This window comes from Dipodomys merriami, unplaced genomic scaffold (assembly GCF_024711535.1).
Source record: "Dipodomys merriami isolate MVZ:Mamm:240054 unplaced genomic scaffold, mDipMer1.0.p SCAF_129, whole genome shotgun sequence".
NCBI classification, from domain to species: domain Eukaryota; kingdom Metazoa; phylum Chordata; class Mammalia; order Rodentia; family Heteromyidae; genus Dipodomys; species Dipodomys merriami.
In genome coordinates, this window is record NW_027202593.1 from 3,002,245 (window position 1) to 3,021,305 (window position 19,061).

Genomic DNA, 19,061 nt, shown 5'->3' on the forward strand with positions numbered 1-19,061 from the left:
TCAAGAAAGTTAGAGCGCACAATATTTGTTAAGTACTGACAATCAATGTTGAGTCTATGAATTTTCATCTGGTTTGATCACTTGCATATAACCGTACTGACATAGATGAGCTGCAGTGTAAGGATACTACTTTAAAATTAATATTGTCTTCAGTCAAATATCAGTAATTCATTTGAATCATACTGATGTGTATCTTTGTTAATTTAAAAAGGTGTGAATTATCCTTTCTTGCCCACAAATGTTATCCTAATAAAAGAGTTTTTAAAGTGTCCTCTAATCAAGTGTTAAGGGGATTTTCCGTCAGTGGGAAGGGCGGGTCACGTGGCGTGCGACACAAGCCAGGGTCCTCGGCCCTTCCCAGCCCAGCCGAGCATCTTCCAGGGAAGACAAGGAAATCTCATCCCGGCGTGACCCGGCTCTCATTACCCTGAATTAAACAGTAATTTAATAGTAGAACTCCTTCTCATCAGCACAGCGTTCTGTGAGAAATAACTTTCCCGACTCACTTCCTTCTGAGGGACTGGGATGTGCCATCACAGGATAAGCCTGTGGCTTCGTGACCTCATAGTGGCTCAAGTGGTAGAGCGCTAGCCTTGAGCTGAAGAGCTGAGGGACAGCGCCCAGGCCCAGAGTTCAGGCCCCACAATGGGACCCCCCCCCCCAAAAAAAGAATGTTCCAGATTCTCGAGGGTCTACCTGGTCCCTCAGGTAGATGTCTCCAGTCTCCACGCCAGGGCTTAATATTGAAGGCTAAGTTTAAAGAAGAAAAAAAACGATCCCCCAAGAACATGACATGAAGAAATTAAGGTACCTGTTCTCTACATCTCCTTCCCCGACTTCTAGCCCTCTCGCTCCATCTCCGGGCGAGCGTGAGCACCGGCCTCCTCCTGTGCCGCTCACCGCCTGGGTTTCTCTAAAGTCACAGAAGGAGGTGAGTTGTGTGTCGGGAAATACTTGGTGGTGACTGAAATGCACTCTTGAGTGAATGGGATCGTCTATTCCTTACAAATGTTTGAACAGCGCTGAGCCCAAAGCAATTATGCCTTCCGTGTCAGGTACCAGATGAGTTGGGTTCTTACTATTCCAAGGCAAGGTGCTTTTTAATTGGACAAAACTGTGCCATTGTATATCTCTTCTTTAAACATTCCTCTTCAATCCCCTGAAACCGCTCAGGGACTCAGCACTACAGTGAGGTACTGAAGGAGGCGCTGACCGGGACTGGACTCCGCTGCTGACCTGCTGGCTCGACACGGAGAAAGTCCTGTAATCTCTTCACTAAGCCTCGCCCAACTCTCTCACAAGCAACAGGAAAGGAGACAAAGCAAGGCTACAGATACCCTGAAACAGTAACTACCATAATGATCTCTTACCTTAAGCCAAAGTTCTAGCTATCATCTGATCAAACTGCTGAGCCATACGCTCCAGGGAAACTAGGAATCTAGAGAACCCAGTTCCTTTTCTTCTATTACTAAATGCTCTGATCTGGTTGACTGATTTAAAAGGAAGAACAGAAGTATTTGATTAATTTCCTCTAAGACCCAAATCTGTTGAGCTTGAGACATGTTTCATGAGAATTCTCAAGAGCCTAATGTCATCCTTCCATTATGAATATCTAACAGCAGTACTGATCTTGACATTTTTCAAGTATCTCTGTGATATCTTGAATGGGAGACTAAGCTTTAGCCCCTCTAGAAAGCCATGCTACATACACACTACAGGCGTAAATTATGTTCATAGCGGAGTAACTCTGCAGACAGTACAGTAGGGTCACATGTAATGACAAAGCCATCAACCCAAGACTCATCTTCCCATCTACCCCAAGGATGGCTATCATAAAATCTCGCCATGCATTGATCTGGTCTGTCACCAGAGCGTTGGCCTGTTGCCATAACTTCTCAGCCTGTCGGCTGAGGTCAAGTCTGGTTGGGAGCAATTGCTCTGTATGCCCAAGAAAAGCCGATCCACTCAGCATTTGCCTGAGAAAAGCCGATCCGCTCAGCATTTGCTCTGTATGCCCGAGAAAAGCCGATCCGCTCACCCTTTACACAGATTTCAAGACAGAACATGAAGCTTTGAAATACTAAATACCATCGAAACCTTATAGTCATAGAAGCACTAAAAACTTGAAAAAATGTTTTTCACACTTAGAGACATCTCATTTTTTGTATCAGTAATTCAACAGCCACATTCCCCTGGAGAAATGAAATGGTCACGGGGCTCAGGAAGCAGTCTTTCTCTCTTTGCTGGTCCTGGGGCTTGAACTCAGGGCCTGGGCACTGACCCTGAGCTTCTTTGTGCTCAAGGCTAGCACTCTACTACTTGAGCCACAGCACCACTTCCAGCTTTCTCTGAGTAGTTTATTGGAGATAAGAGTCAGACTTTTTCTGCCCTGGCTGGCTTTGAACTGGGATCCTCAGATCTCAGCCTCCTGAGTAGCTGGGATTGTAGATGTTTGATACCAGAGCCCGGCAAGCAGACCTTTGTTATCCTCGAAGTGTGTGTCTACACGTATGGGTACTCACAGCTATTAGGTTTTAAATAAAATCTATACCGAGGTGCTTGAGTGAAAGTCACCAAATCCTACACTCTGGGCCCTTGCTGGACCAGGTCCTAAGTGACTTCAACGAACCAAACGTGTCTCACCCAGGCCTGTAGCCGTCCCCATCTCCTCCAGTCAGGGATGGGGAAATGCTTCTCAGTCAGCACCCTCCCTCCCTAGCAGCTGCCATGTATTTAGTGTCATGTTTGCTGGACCTTAAATCCAAAATGGAATAAAAGCAACAAAGCAATGGACTCTTCACCCATGCGGCAGACTAGCATTCACACCTAGTGCATGTCCCCAAGGAACAGGGACTAGCGTTCACACCTAGTGTGTGTCCCCTCTGAACTGGGACTAGCGTTCACACCTAGTGTGTGTCCCCAAGGAACAAGGACTAGTGTTCACACGTAGTGCGTGTCCCCACGGAACTGGGACTAGAGAGCTGAGCGTGGGTCGGATCACACCCCGTATTCTCACTCAGTAGGAAGCCCCCCGACACCACACGTGACCTGGACAACAGAACGCCCTGAGTGCTGAACGTAGTAGTTCACACCTGTAGTTCCAGCACTGGGGAGGCCGAGGCAGCAGATGGTAGGTAGAGCGGCTTCGACTGCAGTAACAAGCCGAGAGTCGCTCCTGTCAGTGGTTTATCTCTGCTCTGCTCTGCTCCTGCAGATATGCAAAGTGCAGGGCACGGGCCTAAGGTAAACAATGGCAGCGGGTTGCAGCTGCAGTTGCTTGGCTGGCGCAGGGAGTCCTCGGCCCTCTCCCCCAGCCCGGGAGGGGAGAGCACCGCGGGGCAGAGCTCGGGCGCCGGCGGGAGGCTGCGCCCAGGCCTGGCCACGCTTCCAGCAGCTGTGGAGCCTGGAAACTTGCAGAGCAGCTGGAGGAGTCCCAGAATGTCAACCTCGTTTGGATTTACTGGCTCTGGGGCTGTGTGTCACGCTGACCTTATTGTTAAGCACAGGTTTGTTTGCTTTTCCTCTCCTGGAGACCAGGGGGCGGCCTTCCTGCCAAGCTGCTGCAAAGCCGCCAGGGACAAAGGACTCCTGAGAAACGGCTGAGGCAGCTGAGCAGGTATCGCCAGGCTGCCCGGACCCCGGAGGCAGTGTGACCGCGCCCAGCCACAGAGCGGGACGCGCAGTGAACGAGCACCATAAATAACTTCCAGGACATGTACTGTAGCTTATTTTTTATTGTCTTTGAAATTGCTCTTTATAGATCAACTCCAGATGTATCCAACTTGCCAAACAAATTATTTTAAATAAAACCCACTTAAATATGTTTCTCTCATGTCAGTTACACAGACACTTGGGCCCAGAGGTGCTGATTTGTCTATCGCTTTTGAAGCCAGGCTTTAAGCTTTCTGCCATAGAAAATGCTTTTTCCCCCCAGAGAAGTTTGCATTTTAAATTATCTATTTACCAGGCTTTTCTTTTAAATTGTAGATGTTTTGTTTTCTTGTTCTATTATTAAGACATATAAATTATTAGAAGTTGATTTGATATTTTTTGCAGCTCATCTTGGTAAATTCAAAATTTAATTTTTATAGCAAAATAATCAATGGGATCCTATCATAGCTTTCCTAAATGATGCTCTTAACAAGAGATTTGAGGGTATAATGAATACCATTATTATTATTGTTCTAAAGGCTTTCCAATTCACAATAAAAACGAAAAAGAATGAATACAAATGTGCCATGTTCTTGTTAAACCAGGAGTAGGTCCCTGCTGCTCAAATATAGGGTAAAAATCCTGCCCAGAATTGTCTTCAGTGTTAAGCGTGGTACAGCCAGGGTAAAAAGAGCTTCACATGAAAACATATGACTTTTGTTTAAAAAAAAACCTATCTCCCTTAGACCTCAGTAGTCTGCATTTTAACATTTTTGAGATGTGCATGGCAACAGAAAAAAAATAAGAACAGAGATTTTCATTTTTAAAAAGAAAATGAAAAAAACCAGACATGTTTTTCACTGATGTCTGAAAAAAACCAAACGGAACCGAAGCACATAAAAGCCTTCTGTATTTTGGAAGGACTCTCCTTCATCATAACCGGTGTGTTCTCTCCAAAACCGAGCAACAGTCATGCCAGAACAATCCTTCACTGGGATCCCACGCTCTGCACTAGGGATGTAGCCAGCCCGACCCGAGCCACAGACAGACACCTGCTCAGACACGCTCGCGCACGGCTCCTGCGAATGGCGTGTCCTAATCCAACACCGTGTGGTTTCAGAAAAAGATCCACGGTCTCTGTCAGAGCCTGCGTGTGACGCCCTGGCTCCTGGGGGACTGGAGACAAGGAACAAAGGGACGTGGTCCCTCTTCTGCACCTTGTGCGTGGTGAATGCAGACAGAAGCTGCGCCGTGACGATGTACGGAAACAAACCCCCAAAGCCAAGACTAGCCAAAGGCATCCCGGGAAACCCACAGATCACAGCGACCCAGAGGTAAGCACGGGTCTGAGGGAAGCCGAGGACCCGCTGGGCACGCAGACAAGGTTGGTGTTGTCTGAGGCAGAAAGTGGAGAGTGTTCCAGACAAATGAATCCCACGTGCACAAAGCGGACGCAGACACCGGGCAGACGGGCAGAGCGCTGGGCGCAGTCCAAGCGCGAGTCCCAGTCCAGAACGCCAGGGCGGCGAGGGCCATCAGTGAGCTAAGCACTGGCACGCGGCTCTTTATCCTAAGAACACGACCTAATTCACATGGGCATGCTAGAAAATTCTCTCACAGAAGCACGGAGAATGGAGTAGGAGACAGGTAATCTTGGAGACAGGAGAACATTTTTCAGGGTGTTGCAATCCACAGGGGGCGCTGGGTGATCATGACCCCTCGATGTTCCAGAACGCGCCACTTAGCAGCACTGACAGAACAAGAGCAGACTCACAGCGGAGCCCGGGCCCAAGCAGGACCAGACCTCCAACGACGCTGCTTCTGTGCAGAGACTGCAAACGCCTCATCAGGAAAATACGAAACCTCACCAACTTCCACAGTCCCACCGCTCCAGGCCACCACGGCCGACAGCAGGCGCCGAGACTAAAGGAGCAAGCCCAGCTTCCCCACAGCCTTCCCAGACGCCATCTTCCAAGAAACATTCACATAACAACAACAAAAACCCCAACCGGTTCCATTTCCACCGCGGATGTGGAGTTCATGAGCCCTCAAAGGAGCGGGGAGTCGAGAAGGAAGAGCCAGCGGCTGAAACGTGGGGAACCATCTGTCTGTCTGAGGACAGGCCATCCGCCCCTCCCTGTCCACGGGGTCGGGTGCCGCCCCTCCATTCCACTTCCACGCAGCGTCCTCTCCCGCCTCCACCGGCCGGGCGGCGCTGGGGGAGGGCAGCGCGGCCTTCCGTCTCCTCTCCTGGGCCGCGCCAGGGCTGCCGGTTATCTGGCCCCAGCCTAGCGCTGCAGCTTGCTTACGCACGCACACACACACGCGTGCGCCTGTTCACACACAGGCCTGCTCACGCATGCCTGTGGCCCCCGAGTCCCTCTCTGCCCTGGCGCTGTGGGCACGGTGACTTTGGTGACTTGACACTTGCCATCCCGTCCCGGCAGGCCCAACAACTGGGGACGAGGTGTTTTCTCAGGGTCACCTGGTCCCTTCCCAGGAGCTGTGGTTCCCACGTGGGCAGAGTCCCGAGCAGGACACCATGGGGGACCCGGGCATCTCTGATGTGTGCTATGGACACGCCTCAGCGGGTGTAAATGCCCGCCGCCCGCCCCTCCTCTCACCTCAGGGCAGATGGAAGCGGGACCGTGCCATCGCACCCTCGTTTCCCCAAACCCGGAGCCCTCCACCTCCCGCCTCCGTCAGTGTGAGGCCGGGAAGAGTCTGGGTCTCCACGGAGCTCAGCCCCGCTGCAGGGCCCAGCAAGGACACAGCCGTGGCTGTTCCTCTAGGAAGGCCGGCTCCTCAGCCCTGCCTGGCTGCTGGTTCTCAAAGACAAACTTAAGTCCCACGCTGAGCACGGACGCAAGGACCCCGTTCTTGTTCTCAAGAGCGCCTCGGCTCGCTCCCACCGGCCCGGAAAATGGCCAAGTGCCGGAAAGAAGCGCACAAAGACGGTGACCTCAATGCGGATGCTCAGAGACACGCTGTGGGAACTCAGGAGTCTTCTGGAAGAGGTCGCAGGCCCCTTCCCACTGTGTGCGCCTCAGTTTCCTGCCCTGGAAGTGACTGAGGCAACTGTTTAACATTAAAGAAGGACGGACGGAGCACAGCGGTTAACACCGTGTCAGATGAGCCTGCACTGGTTTCATTGCAGGAATTCAACAGGCAGATAAAATAGCGTGTGAGGGTCACACGGAGTCTTGGAGGCAAAGGATGAGCAGGGACAAGTTCCTTCTCCAAGTCCCGCTAATCAGATGCCAACAACTCCTGTGTGAAATACAAATTTCTTATTTCTTTCCAATCAACTGCAGATTGGCCAAGGAGACCATTTTACTGGCCCATCTGACTGACAAGTTTCTACAGCGAAAGTGATTCCATTTATTCCTGGCTAGCACAACTTCATCTCTGCCTTGGCTTTCTCATCTGCAAAACGGGTACAGCAACAGTGTCTCTGTCGCAGACTCACGAATAAGATCACGTAGGGCAGAACCTCATCTGGTCGGCCCTGCCTTCCTGCGTGGCCCAACCAAGTGGCCTTTTCCCCGGTAGACAAGCGATGAAGGGTACGAAGGACGTTCACAATCTTATACAAATATACAGGAGAAATAACAACAGTATGAGGCCATGAGAAACTTCATAGCACCAAAGTTCATTCATCAGAGCTGTTTTCCAGTACAGTAAGGATGGACTGTTACAAGTGGAAAACAACCTAGAATTCAATGAAAACCTTCCATCTGGGCAGTCACACCCACTCTGAATCCTTTATTTGAAGTATACTCCTCAAATCCATGTTTATAGAAATGTTACCCCCCACAAATATTCAAATAAGCTTAGAAAAGCTAGGCGTCGGTGGCTCACGCCTGTAATCCTAGCTACTCAGGAGGCTGAGATCTGAGGATCCTGGTTCAAAGCCAGCCTGGGCAGGAAAGTTCGTGAGACTCTTATCTCCAATAAACCCGCTAGAAAACCAGAAGTGGCGCTGTAGCTCAAGCGGTAGAGCACCAGCCTTGAGCTGAAGAGCTGAGGGGACAGCGCCCAGGCCCAGAGTTCAAGCCCCAGGACAAAAAAAAAAAAAAAAAAAAAAAAGAAAAAAAATCAAATAAGCTTAGAAAAAGGCACACAGTAGGACAAAATTTAAAATGGTTATACACTTAGTAAAGCAATAAGACGGCAGCAACGGGGGGACCCAGGTGGACAAATGCTGCAGCGTCCTCACCGGACACTGTGTGGAAAACGAACTATACAACTGGTGGGCAGGAACGGGAGGGAAACGCTGGGAGAGAGCAAGGGGAGAGAAGTCCTCCTTACCTGACTTATGTAACTGCACATCGTCGTCGTCGTCATCATCATCCAACACGGAGGCCACGGTACACACGCGCCAGAGCCGGCAGCACAGCATTGGTGACGGGCGCCCTGGCCCTGTGCATCTGAGGGGCCAGCTGTGGGCGGCGCCACCTCCACGGCCTGCCACCGCTCATCACGTGACAGCGGCACGCCGGGGAGGGGTCTGTGACTCACCCGGGGCCCCGCAGGCACCGCGAGGACGAGGATCCGGGTCGTGAAGAGAGGAAAGCTCCTCCCTCTGCATCCGCGCATTCTTCCGCGCATCCCGCTCTCCACGCCGCCGTGGCTAACGCTGCCTCGGGTCTCCTCCCACAATTCCATGCTGCAGGTCTCCACAGGGCCTGGCCGTGCCGCAGCCCCCCTCGGTTTGGGGGGTGTCGCTGGAGCTGCCACGGACGTGGCGGGGCTCACGGGCCGCCCCTCCTCGGGACCCCAGGCGTCCACCCCCTGTCCAGCCGCACGAATCAGTGCTGCCCGGGGCCGGCCCCTGGGGCTTGTCGGGGAGCCGCGGGCTGGGGGTCCCGCGCGGCCGGGCCTGGCCCCTGGGGCTTGTCGGGGAGCCGCGGGCTGGGGGTCCCGCATGGCCAGGGCGCAGGGGTGGTGGTGCCTGCTGAGGTCACCCCCATGCCTCCCAGCTCCCCCAGGCTCGCCACAAGCCGGGTGACCGGACCCCGCGCCCAGGACAGACCAGAGCGCTGCCTCGGCTGGAGCTGCACAGCCTGCAAGCGAGGCGGGGACCCAACCACAGAAACGCAACAGGCGGCGCAAGATACGGGGACCCAACCACAGAAACGCAACAGGCCGCGCAACTAACGTGTGCGTGTCGTAAATTTATTTTTAAAGTAATTCATAACAGTGTAAACAAACAGGGATAACATAGCAATACACGTTGAGTGATAGGAGCTTTTCCCACGTTGGTGAATGCGCACACGCACACACACACACACACACACACACACACACACACACACACACACACACGAGAACAGATAAACACACATATTACAAAATAAACAGAGTCCCTTATAATAACTTAGTGACAACCGTGTCCATGTTTATTAATCTGGCATGTTGCTGCCTGTAAAGAAGCCGTGTTTCACAGAGGAACTACAGTACCTGAACCGCGCATAAATAGGGTTCTGAATTAAACCCCGGCATCCTCCCTGCCAAACTCCCTGCGTGTAAAAGGCTCGCCTCCGAGTTGGAGGACACCGGGATTGCGGCCTTCAGCTTTCGGCAGCTCTCCGCTGCAGGGCCGCGGCTGGCATCCTGGGGCTTGGGGAACAAGGTCGGTCGGTTCATCGATGTCTGCCGGGGGTGCCGAGACGCCGCAGGGCACGGCCATCTGCTGGAAGTCCTCCCGCCTCCTTCCGCCCCACGGTGCCGCAGTGCTGGGCGGGGGCAGGGCTCTGCTCCTCAGCCATCAACATGGGCTCTGCTCCTCAGGACGTCCATTTCCCCGCAGAGCTCAGGACACGGGGGCCCGCCATCGTGGCCTTGTTCCAGAACTGATGAGGAAAGGGACCCCTGGACTGCCAGCAGCACGTGCCCAGCACGCAGCCAGCGTCCTGTGAGACCGGACACTCCTGTCCAGGCCCCACGCTCTCCAAGGCCAGGCCACGTACCCGAGGAAGACCACGCTGACGATGGCTAGGTGCTGTGGTCCTGGGAAACAGAGTCTCGCTGCTAAGTCCCTGGGACTGAGCCCGCGACCCACACTAGATGGGCCGGGGCAGACTCCTCGGAGGCAATTGACCTCACTGACAGTGTTTTGATTTTGGAAAATGCCGGAGAAGCAGAGGTGAACTACACAGCGACCTCTGCCTTAAGGTGGAACTGAAATGAGAGGGAAACGCTGACCGCGGGAGGGAGGAGGAAGGACAGACTTGCATCAGCACTTCCCAGGACCTTCCTAACTTACACCTCCACCACCACATTTCCATTCACATTATTTCACATTTCCATTCATGTGTTCACTCATTCACTCATTCACTGACCGCCCTCCTGACGTGTCTGTCACTATTACACTTGACTAGTTCACCCTGACACATTTTTCAAATTTAAGTCACGAGAACTCTTAGGCCACAGTGGTGTGTGTGCTCAATCTAGAAATAGTCCAAATAGGAGGAACTGGGATTGCAGACACTCAAAGACATAGAGAGTTTTCCACAGCAGCTACCCGAGCATCCGGGGAGGAGAGAAAGCTCTGGAGAAAGACAAAGGCCAGGACACACACACACAGACTTACAGAAATCATATATTAGAATTACTGACACGGAGGGCTGCGGGTGAGCAGTCCCCAAGGTACAACGGGTAGCAAATGCATCTCCACTCCACGCCTCAGAAAGTCAGTGAATTCCTAGGAAAGAAAGAACCTGAATGGCAGACAGACAATCGTGTCTGGATGTCACTCCTGAGGGGACAGCACAACGTCCAACTCTGTGGTACAAATACAAGCGTCCTGCACTTTCGTATTGCTTTTTCCGTCTTAACCGAGGGCTGATCTACACGGCCGGCTTGCCTTCGAACGGCCTCTGTCACGAGTGTGGAAGGGTGTCTCCGTTAGCCAGGATGCGCCCCTGCACTCCGTGCTGAGCGCCCGCCCACGCGCCGCGTCCACGCGTGCGATGTCACCGTGGCGTTACCGGCAGATGTGTACGGAGGACTCGTCAGCATGTCTGTTTTAACATGAAACCGTATGAAATCCCACAGTTAGGAAGATGGTTTCACGGGAACTCTGGAGGAGGGCGTCAGTCTCGGCACTGACCGCGGAGCCGCCGCCGCCCAGCCAGAGCAGCTGTGCGAGGCCGGCCTGCGGCTTCCAGCATGCCGCCAGCACCTGGCTCTCCGACGCCACAGGTGCCCACCTGCGGCCCCCGCCGTCGACTTGGAAACAAACAGAACACCTCACATCAGAACACAGACTTCTCTCACCTTGAAATGTTCAGGACCAGCAGAACAACCACATACAAAAGGAGTGTACTTCTTTACAGACAAATAAGAAATGAACGATTTAAATTACTCTTTAAAGTCCTGATTCCAAGTTTCCCCAGAGACTACCAGGCCGGGGAGTTCCGAGCTCAAAATCCACGCAGCGGAGTTCTGGCTTCCGGATTTTAGGGGACGTAACGATGAACATGGGTGCAGTAACCGAGAGCACAAGCGTCACGGAGGGAACATCAGAGAGAATTACTTATTATCAAAAAGAAGCAGGTTATTAAAAACAAGACAGAGAACAAGCCATAAAAGAATGGCTGTGATCTAAACATATTGTTTTTTCCTTTTTCCATTAACGGAGCTACACAGTCTGCTGGTGTGGAACTTGATAGAAATTGACTGTTTACATTTCGTGGGCCGGTCCTCCTATCTGTGTCAGATGAAATCATCGCGCTTATTACTCGTTACCATGGATACCATGAAGATGCGGCCGGCACCGGCGACAGCACTAGAGGAAGACAACGTAGTTCTCGGGGACGAGTCCCGTCTTGCCTTCGTAGGTAGCTTTCAACCACCCGGGTTCCACGGAGGGGTACACTGGCAAAGCAGAGGCAGGAGAGGCGTCAGCGAGGGCCAGCTGCCAACTGGGCTGGGAAGCCAGAGGGGCCGGAATGCGCACACAGACATCCTCACACGATGTCCACGCAACACACACACACACGGTGTGCGCTGCTGCAGGCGCTGTGCTTACATTCATCACACACAGGTGAGAGGCAGGGACCACACACACACACACACACACACACACACACACACAGACACACACAGACACACACACAGACACACACAGACATAGACAGACACACAGACACACACACGCACACACACACACGCACACACACACACAGACACACACAGACACGCACACACACACAGACACACACAGACACACACACAGACACACACACGCAGACACACACACACACACACGCAGACACAGACATACACACACGCACACACACACAGACACACACACACACGCACACACACACAGACACACACACCAACCACACAGCGGGGGAGGAGGGCGTCTGCGAGGATTCCATGGGTTTGCTTAGGCCGCAGGGTGAGGAGCAGGACCTGGGCTCCCTGCTTCTCCTCCAGGCCCTCCGCCCGCCCGGCGCGCCCTGGGGGTGGCGCTTCACTCACCGTTGGAGAAGAGCGCCCCCTGAGGGAAGGAGAGCTCGTGGCTGTGTTCGGCCTTGCAGGAGTACATGGCTCTGGCTTGCCTGAAAGAGCAGGGACATGATAAACACCACGGCCCGGCCCGGCCGCATCCACACAGAACAGTCGTGGTGGCGGGGCAGCTGGCGTGTCACACGCGTGGAGGAAGTGTGGGCGGCTGAGACTGGCCGCACAGGCCGGTCTCCCACAAGCCCTCCCCCCCATGCTTCCTGAACACCACACTGACCTTGCGGGCTCAGTCTTGAACTACAAACCTCCTGATCTCTGCCTCCTAAGTAGCTGGGAGGTCAGGTGTGGGCCGACACGCTTCGGGTGGGCGGAGGCATCCCGTGTGTTCAGCTTCTAGAGATTCTAGAGGCAGCCTAGGGCCCAGTATGCGTCAGAGAAACAGGACTGACAGCGGGCGGCGGGGGCGGCGGGGGGGGGGGGAGGGGGGACGGGGGGGGCGCCGGGCAGGCGGGCAGGAGCGGTGTGACCTCTGGGTCACTACCAGATCCCAACTTCCCCTGAACACCAAATCACGGGAGTTTTGACAGAAATCTAGCCACATACAACCATTTACTTTAAGCGAGGATGGTAAAGCCGTTTCTTTCAAAATATGTAAATATTTTCAAACTTCCGAATTTTCTACCCTCAAAACTTCCTCCAGTAACAGCACCGCATTTCTCTGAGTCACTAAGACACACAATGAAACAACCTACAATGAAACAACTTCCAACGCCGTAGCACTGCTTACAAGACTCTATGCCACAATGCTTTAAACGCAACCCAAGTGGATACTGTTTGGGCAGAAAGCCTGCTCCTGGTGGCGTTTCGGGGGGAGGGCACCCCTACAGAGCTGACACAGCTGCACACGGCCCCAACAGAGCAGGCCGCGCTGCCCCGTTTGTGGCGACCGGTTCCCGTGACCTGACAGAGCTGTGCGCGGTGCGGTGTCTGCGCCGCGTGGCCGGATGAGTTAATGCAGCTCTGGGCCACGCCGAGCCTCCTCTCCAGGTGCTAATGCCTCCTCTTTGCCTGTGGCGCGGACTGAAGAGCAGGTGAAAATAACCTGTCAGCTATTGTCTCTCATCAGAAGACTCTAATGCCTCTTGAAAAGGGTTTTGAAGAGCTTGCCTCTGGCCGCGTGGAGAATGAGGTAATGACACTCAATCCTCAGAGCCATTGCTCCCATCATCATTAGGGAAATGATCTGCTCGCAGCCGAGCCGACTCCGCCTAGACCCGGCCGCGTGACCCGGCCAGGAGATGCGAGGCCTGAGAAGGCCAGAGTGGGAGACCTGCCAATCTGATCGAAAACATGAGGCATAAAAGGGCCCCACAGCGTGGAGAGGGGGCAGGTGAGGGAGGGCTGAGACACAGTTCTACACCTTGAACGCTACCAACCAAGATGGAAATGTCCATCGTCATATCTAACACACAGATCCGGACAGCATGAGATTCCGTGCCGGGCGGCGACCACAGAGCCGGCTGCCGGAGAGCACGTGGGAGGGGGGCAGGTGGGAGGGGGGCAGGTGGGAGGAGGGCATGCGGGGGGAGGGAAGGCGGGGGGAGGGCACGCGGGGGGAGGGCACGCGGGGGAGGGAGGAGGGCATGCGGGAGGAGGGCACGCGGGAGGGGGACACGCGGGAGGAAGGAGGAGGGCATGCGGGAGGAGGGCATGCGGGAGGGCACCCGGGGGGAAGGAGGAGGGCACTCGGGAGGGGGGCACGCGGGAGGAAGGAGGGCACACAGGGGGAAGGAAGGGGGAGGAGGGCAGGCGGGGAGAGGGTAGGCGGGGGGAGGGCACGTGGGAGGAGGGCAGGAGGAAGGAGGGGGGCAGGCGGGGGAGGGCAGGCGGGGGGAGGGCAGGCGGGGGAGGGCACGTGGGAGGAGGGCAGGAGGAAGGAGGAGGCAGGCGGGGGAGGGCAGGCGGGGGGAGGGCACGTGGGAGGAGGGCACGCAGGAGGAAGGAGGGCATGCGGGAGGAGGGCAGGCAGGAGGAGGACAGGCGGGAGGAGGGCAGGCAGGGCAGGCGGGAGGAGGGCAGGGGGAGGAGGGCAGGCAGGGCATGTGGGAGGAGGGCAGGCAGGAGGAGGACAGGCGGGAGGAGGGCAGGCGGGAGGAGGGCAGGCAGGGCAGGCGGGAGGAGGGCAGGCAGGGCAGGTGGGAGGAGGGCAGGCAGGGCAGGTGGGAGGAGGGCAGGCAGGGCAGGCGGGAGGAGGGCAGGCAGGGCACGCGGGAGGGCAGGTGGGAGGAGGGCAGGGGGAGGAGGGCAGGCGGGGCAGGCGGGAGGAGGGCAGGGGGAGGAGGGCAGGGGGAGGAGGGCAGGCGGGAGGAGGGCAGGCGGGGCAGGCGGGAGGAGGGCAGGTGGGAGGGCACGCAGGCACCGTGGACCAACCACAGCAGCGTCCTGCAGGCTTGTCCTCAGCCCGACTCCTCAATGGCTGGCGACCGTTTCCTAACAGCACTGTGTGTGCTGCGGATCAGCCACACTTTCTTATAGATCTGGCTGTTTTCAACAGACACTGGCTGATCCCGGCTGGACGCAGGGGTGAACGGCCAGGGGACAGGGCAAGCTAACATGACACACGGCCGTGCCCCCAAGACCAAGGAGAAGAGCGGGGGAGGCGAGGCCCGTGGATTCCATCACCCACGCGCTCAGGCAAGACAGTGAACACACATGCTTGTCCACGTGCTGAGCACACAGACCTCCAAGGTGTGACTCTGAGCCGTGACTGAGGCCAGGTCCCGAGCAGGCCCGCCTGACCGCACGTGCGTTCACGCTCTCCGTGTGTGTGCAGCTTCTGAAAAGCCATGAGCCAGTCCACAAGCGCCGTGGCTCAGCTGCTGAAGGAGAACCGGACCCTGAGCACAGAACGCGGAGCTCACTCGCACCAGCAGGTAGCTCAGAGCATTTAGACCGAGCCAGCACGGGAGCCTGCCCGCGGGTGGCTGAGCCTACGACGTCCGTTATATGCCAGCGTCTAATTTATTCACTGCCAGTTTTCTTAAGGCTCTGGGAATGTCTTTCTTATTGCAGTCCTGTCGGACCCCTTGCTCCTCACCCACCGACTCAACCAATCACACTGAAACATTCAGAAAAAAATGCGCCTTCATTTCCTGCTGTCGCTCTGACGCAAAGCATCCATGACCCAAGGATGACAAGGGGGCATGTGGGAAGGTGTGCACGGGTCACGGAAGGGACTGGGCAGGCTTCAGATTTTGGCACGCACGTGTGTGTGTGTGGTGCTGGAATCCATTTCCCATCAGCACAGGAAGGATGCTCTTGAGACTTTCCCCAAGACCGTGTGGAGCTTCCTAATGGAAGGGCTCCATCTAGTGGAGCCCGACGGAGGGAAAGGTTAACTCTCAGATCGCAGTGAGCTCTGGCTGGCCAGGGCTCGGGCTCCATTGTGCCCCGAGAGAAAGGAAGCTGATGAAGATGAGAAGGAGCCGGCACTGTGGGACCGGCAAGGCTGTCTTCACCTTGGTCAGATGTTAAAGTGATGGCGTTGTGGAGTGCCAACAAGCAGAAACCAACCGACCCAGGCACAAGCCCCAGATGCATGGTGAGGCGCGGAGCCGAGCTTGGGCCGCAGGCCAGCATTACCTCCCATGAACGGCACACGTGCTGTAATGGGTACGTATTCAACCAACAGCACACGTGCTGTAATGGGTACGTATTCAACCAACAGCACACGTGTCGTATTATGTACGTATTTAACAAACGGCACGTGTGTTGTAATGGGTACGTATTTAACAAACAGCACATGTGTTTTACTGTGTAAGTATTTAACAAAGTGTGGCATACTTTTACAAGGTTGATAAAATTCTTTGGTTGGATAACTTCTGTAAGAAACACAGCAATTCCTAAATTTTTCTCTAATTCCTTCTCTTCATGGACTGAATTAGCCCGACAGGCAAAGCTCAAAAATGCCCCAGTGGAGCCAAAGGAAGAAAAAAGGAAAAAGTCAAGGCTTATTCTTCAACTTCTCTCGTATCTCGCATGCCATTCTGACAACAAATACTCCAGTACCTCCTCTAGAAAGCAAGTGCTAGAAAACGTCAGCCTTTGTGACCTTCTCCTACTCAAATGCACAGCGACGGCCCACTGCAGATGGGAAGAATTGGCCGGGAACTGGACAGGGGGACAGCGGGACGGGGGCACAGCGGGACGGGGGGACAGCGGGACAGGGGGACGGGGGGACGGGGACAGTGGGACAGCAGGACAGGGGGACAGGGGGACGGGGGGACAGGGGGACAGTGGGACGGGGGGACAGCGGGACAGGGGGAGCTAAAGCAGAGGCTCAATGCAGCGGCACAGGATGCAGCCTGCCATTCCACCCTCCACGCAGGGCCCGACGCCCCAGGAAACGCCAGCGCCCAGGCTGGGGAAATTAGCTATCTCTACAATGCTGCAGTCATTCTCAAGAATGCGTATCCCTGAGGACTATGCCAGAAAAACTTATGTAACTTTTATAAGTTCAAAAAACCCTACTTTTGAAAATTGTAACCCAAACATTGTCATTGAAGCCAGCAGGGGCTGGCGGTGTCTGCCTCTTAGGAAAGCTGCATTCCCCCTCCTCTGCGGGGGGGGGGGGGGGGAGGGGAGGGGGGGAGGGGGAGGGGAGGGGGAGGGGGGAGGGGAGGGGGAGGGGGGAGGGGGAGGGGGGGCCCTGTGACCGGACGCCGTCTGGCAGGGGCCGGTGGACGTGTCTGGCCAGTGGCAGCATGCAGCGGCGTGTCGCCATTTCTTTCTCAGCTGTGCGTAAAGGTTGCTGGGAACTCACCGCCCGGAGGAAGCCGCCCTCACGGAGCCGGCGTTCTCAAACAGCTGCGCCTTTGCTGCCACTCTGAAAAGTAAGTGAATGCATTGAAATGCGGTTTTATGAATGACTCCGTGTTATCTTCGTGCTTCCACGTTTGAGAAAGATGACCTTCATTTAAAAAAAATGAAGTCGGCCAGAAAATCAACCGCCTCAGCGTGAACATTCAAACCAAACAGGATGAGCAGGGAGCCGGTGTACCCCTTCTGACCCCCCCCCCGCCCAGCTGTGCCTTAAACTTCAGTTGAGAGGGATTTGAGCTGCGGGGTCCTTTCCTGAGGACCTTATACCTCGAACCCCTTTTCTGCTTCAGAAAACAAGGAAACAGAGGGGAAGGTTTTCTTCCCACTCTGCTTCCAGCTGGAGGCGAGGGAAGAATGGGAGAATGGAGTCAGTGTGACAGGGGCGGGCGGCTAGGTCCCCCTGACTGCGGGTGCCCTACGCGTCTCCTGTCCCCTGAGAAGCCGAGCCCTGAACGGGTGCGGTGGTCTGCAGAGTCGGTGCGTGGCGCCCTGAACGGGTGCGGTGGTCTGCAGAGTCGGTGCACGGCGCCCTGAACGGGTGCGGTGGTCTGCAGAGTCGGTGCACGGCGCCCTGAACGGGTGCGGTGGTCTGCAGAGTCGGTGCGTGGCGCCCTGAACGGGTGCGGTGGTCTGCAGAGTCGGTGCACGGCGCTCTGTCCCCCCGGGGGACACGGGCAATGCAAACCTGTCCTCACTTACACTGAGCCAGGCCTCTGGTAGCCATTGCTGGACGCCGTGTCTGGCCTTAGCCTCCTGAACATTTTGGGGGGCAGCTCTGGGTTTGGTGTGGCTTTGGGTGACTCCTTGGAGCCTAGAGAAGTTAAGCTTTGAACGGATCCGCTGTAGCTCTTGTTTCCTAAAAAGCAAGCCCAGGAGAACAGACAAAATAATAGCACTAACGCTGTACGCATGCACCACAAAGGAAGCATTTTCCTCCAGGGCTGAATGGGAAGGCACAGAATGTTCTTTGGGTGCAGCCGTCCCTCACTCAGCAGATCTAAATCTACAGTAATTACAAAGACATCGCCTCCAGGGAGGCAGAGGCGGGCAGAGGGTGACAGGATCGGGAGGATCTAGGCTCAGGCGCCAAGCAGAAGAGCGTATGTCCTTCGTTTCAGCCGTTCGCCTTGCTGCGGCGTGGCGGGCGCCCAGGTGGTCACCGCCCGGGCCCGCGCTGCTTACCCTCAGCTGCAGAGACGGACCGGAGAGAGCAGCCCGGGGTTCTCCGGAGCCCCGGAAGCCCGTAGGGGCCCTTCTTGACGGAGTCCACGGGTGGGGAGCCGTCCCCCGGGCTGGCCACCGAGGCCACGCTCTGACTGTCCGACTCGGCGTCTGTTTTGGCGGCGTCTTCGCGAGAGCTCGATTCGGGGCTGGTGGTCCAGAGACCCAGACTCTTCTGCCCACTGGAGGGCGACGGGGTGGCGATCCAGGGGACCCCTCCGGGCTTCTCCCGGGGCGGGCAGGGGGCTGGCTTGCTCGTGCTGTTCTGTTCGGAGGAGTGGGAGGACAGGGACTCGATGCTGCCCATGGGCGTGCTGTCCGGGCTGCTGCTGTACGAGTCACCTGAGCGGCGGGACGCAGACAGACAACGCTGAACGCTGGCCGCAGCCTTCCCTGCACCTGTATCTCCCCCCCAACCCCCCTCCCCCACACCCAACTGGACCCCGCGGGTCTGCGTGGCCCAGGGCTGGCCTGCGGAACGCCCGCAGACAGGCACGGGAGCTCAAGCAGGATTCTGTCCAGAGCTCGGAACCGCTGCCTGGTGTTCACACACTGACCCCGGTGAGACCGCGTGTCTCGAGCAGTGCGGAGGTGGAAACGCGGCTCCCACTGGGGACGGCGCGGGACTCGGTGGACCGGAGGCCGGCACCCACCTTCACCTTCCCATCCCCAGAGACGGAGGCGGTCCACGCACACCAGCCCCTCCTCACAGACGCCCTCCACGCACACGCCCCTGGATCCATGCACACGCGCACCCCTCCACGCACACGCCCCTCCACGCACACGCCCCTGGATCCATGCACACGCGCACGCCCCTGGATCCATGCACA

The 19,061-nt window shown here is 55.9% G+C and overlaps 1 protein-coding gene across 2 annotated transcripts in view; it reads right to left on the minus strand.

The window, feature by feature from the left end:
- Positions 1 to 10,237: 10,237 nt before the first annotated feature.
- The window catches only part of LOC138824466 (rho GTPase-activating protein 42), a 100,824-nt gene continuing 92,000 nt past the window's right edge, over positions 10,238 to 19,061 (minus strand). For both annotated transcript variants that reach the window (XM_070018360.1, XM_070018359.1), the window contains 5 exons: positions 18,193 to 18,573; positions 17,710 to 17,866; positions 16,952 to 17,014; positions 12,145 to 12,224; positions 10,238 to 11,532 (listed from right to left, as the gene is read on the minus strand). In XM_070018360.1, the coding sequence (XP_069874461.1) occupies positions 11,444 to 11,532; positions 12,145 to 12,224; positions 16,952 to 17,014; positions 17,710 to 17,866; positions 18,193 to 18,573 (770 nt within the window). In that variant the 3' untranslated portion in view covers positions 10,238 to 11,443. The remainder of the gene's footprint in view (positions 11,533 to 12,144; positions 12,225 to 16,951; positions 17,015 to 17,709; positions 17,867 to 18,192; positions 18,574 to 19,061) is intronic.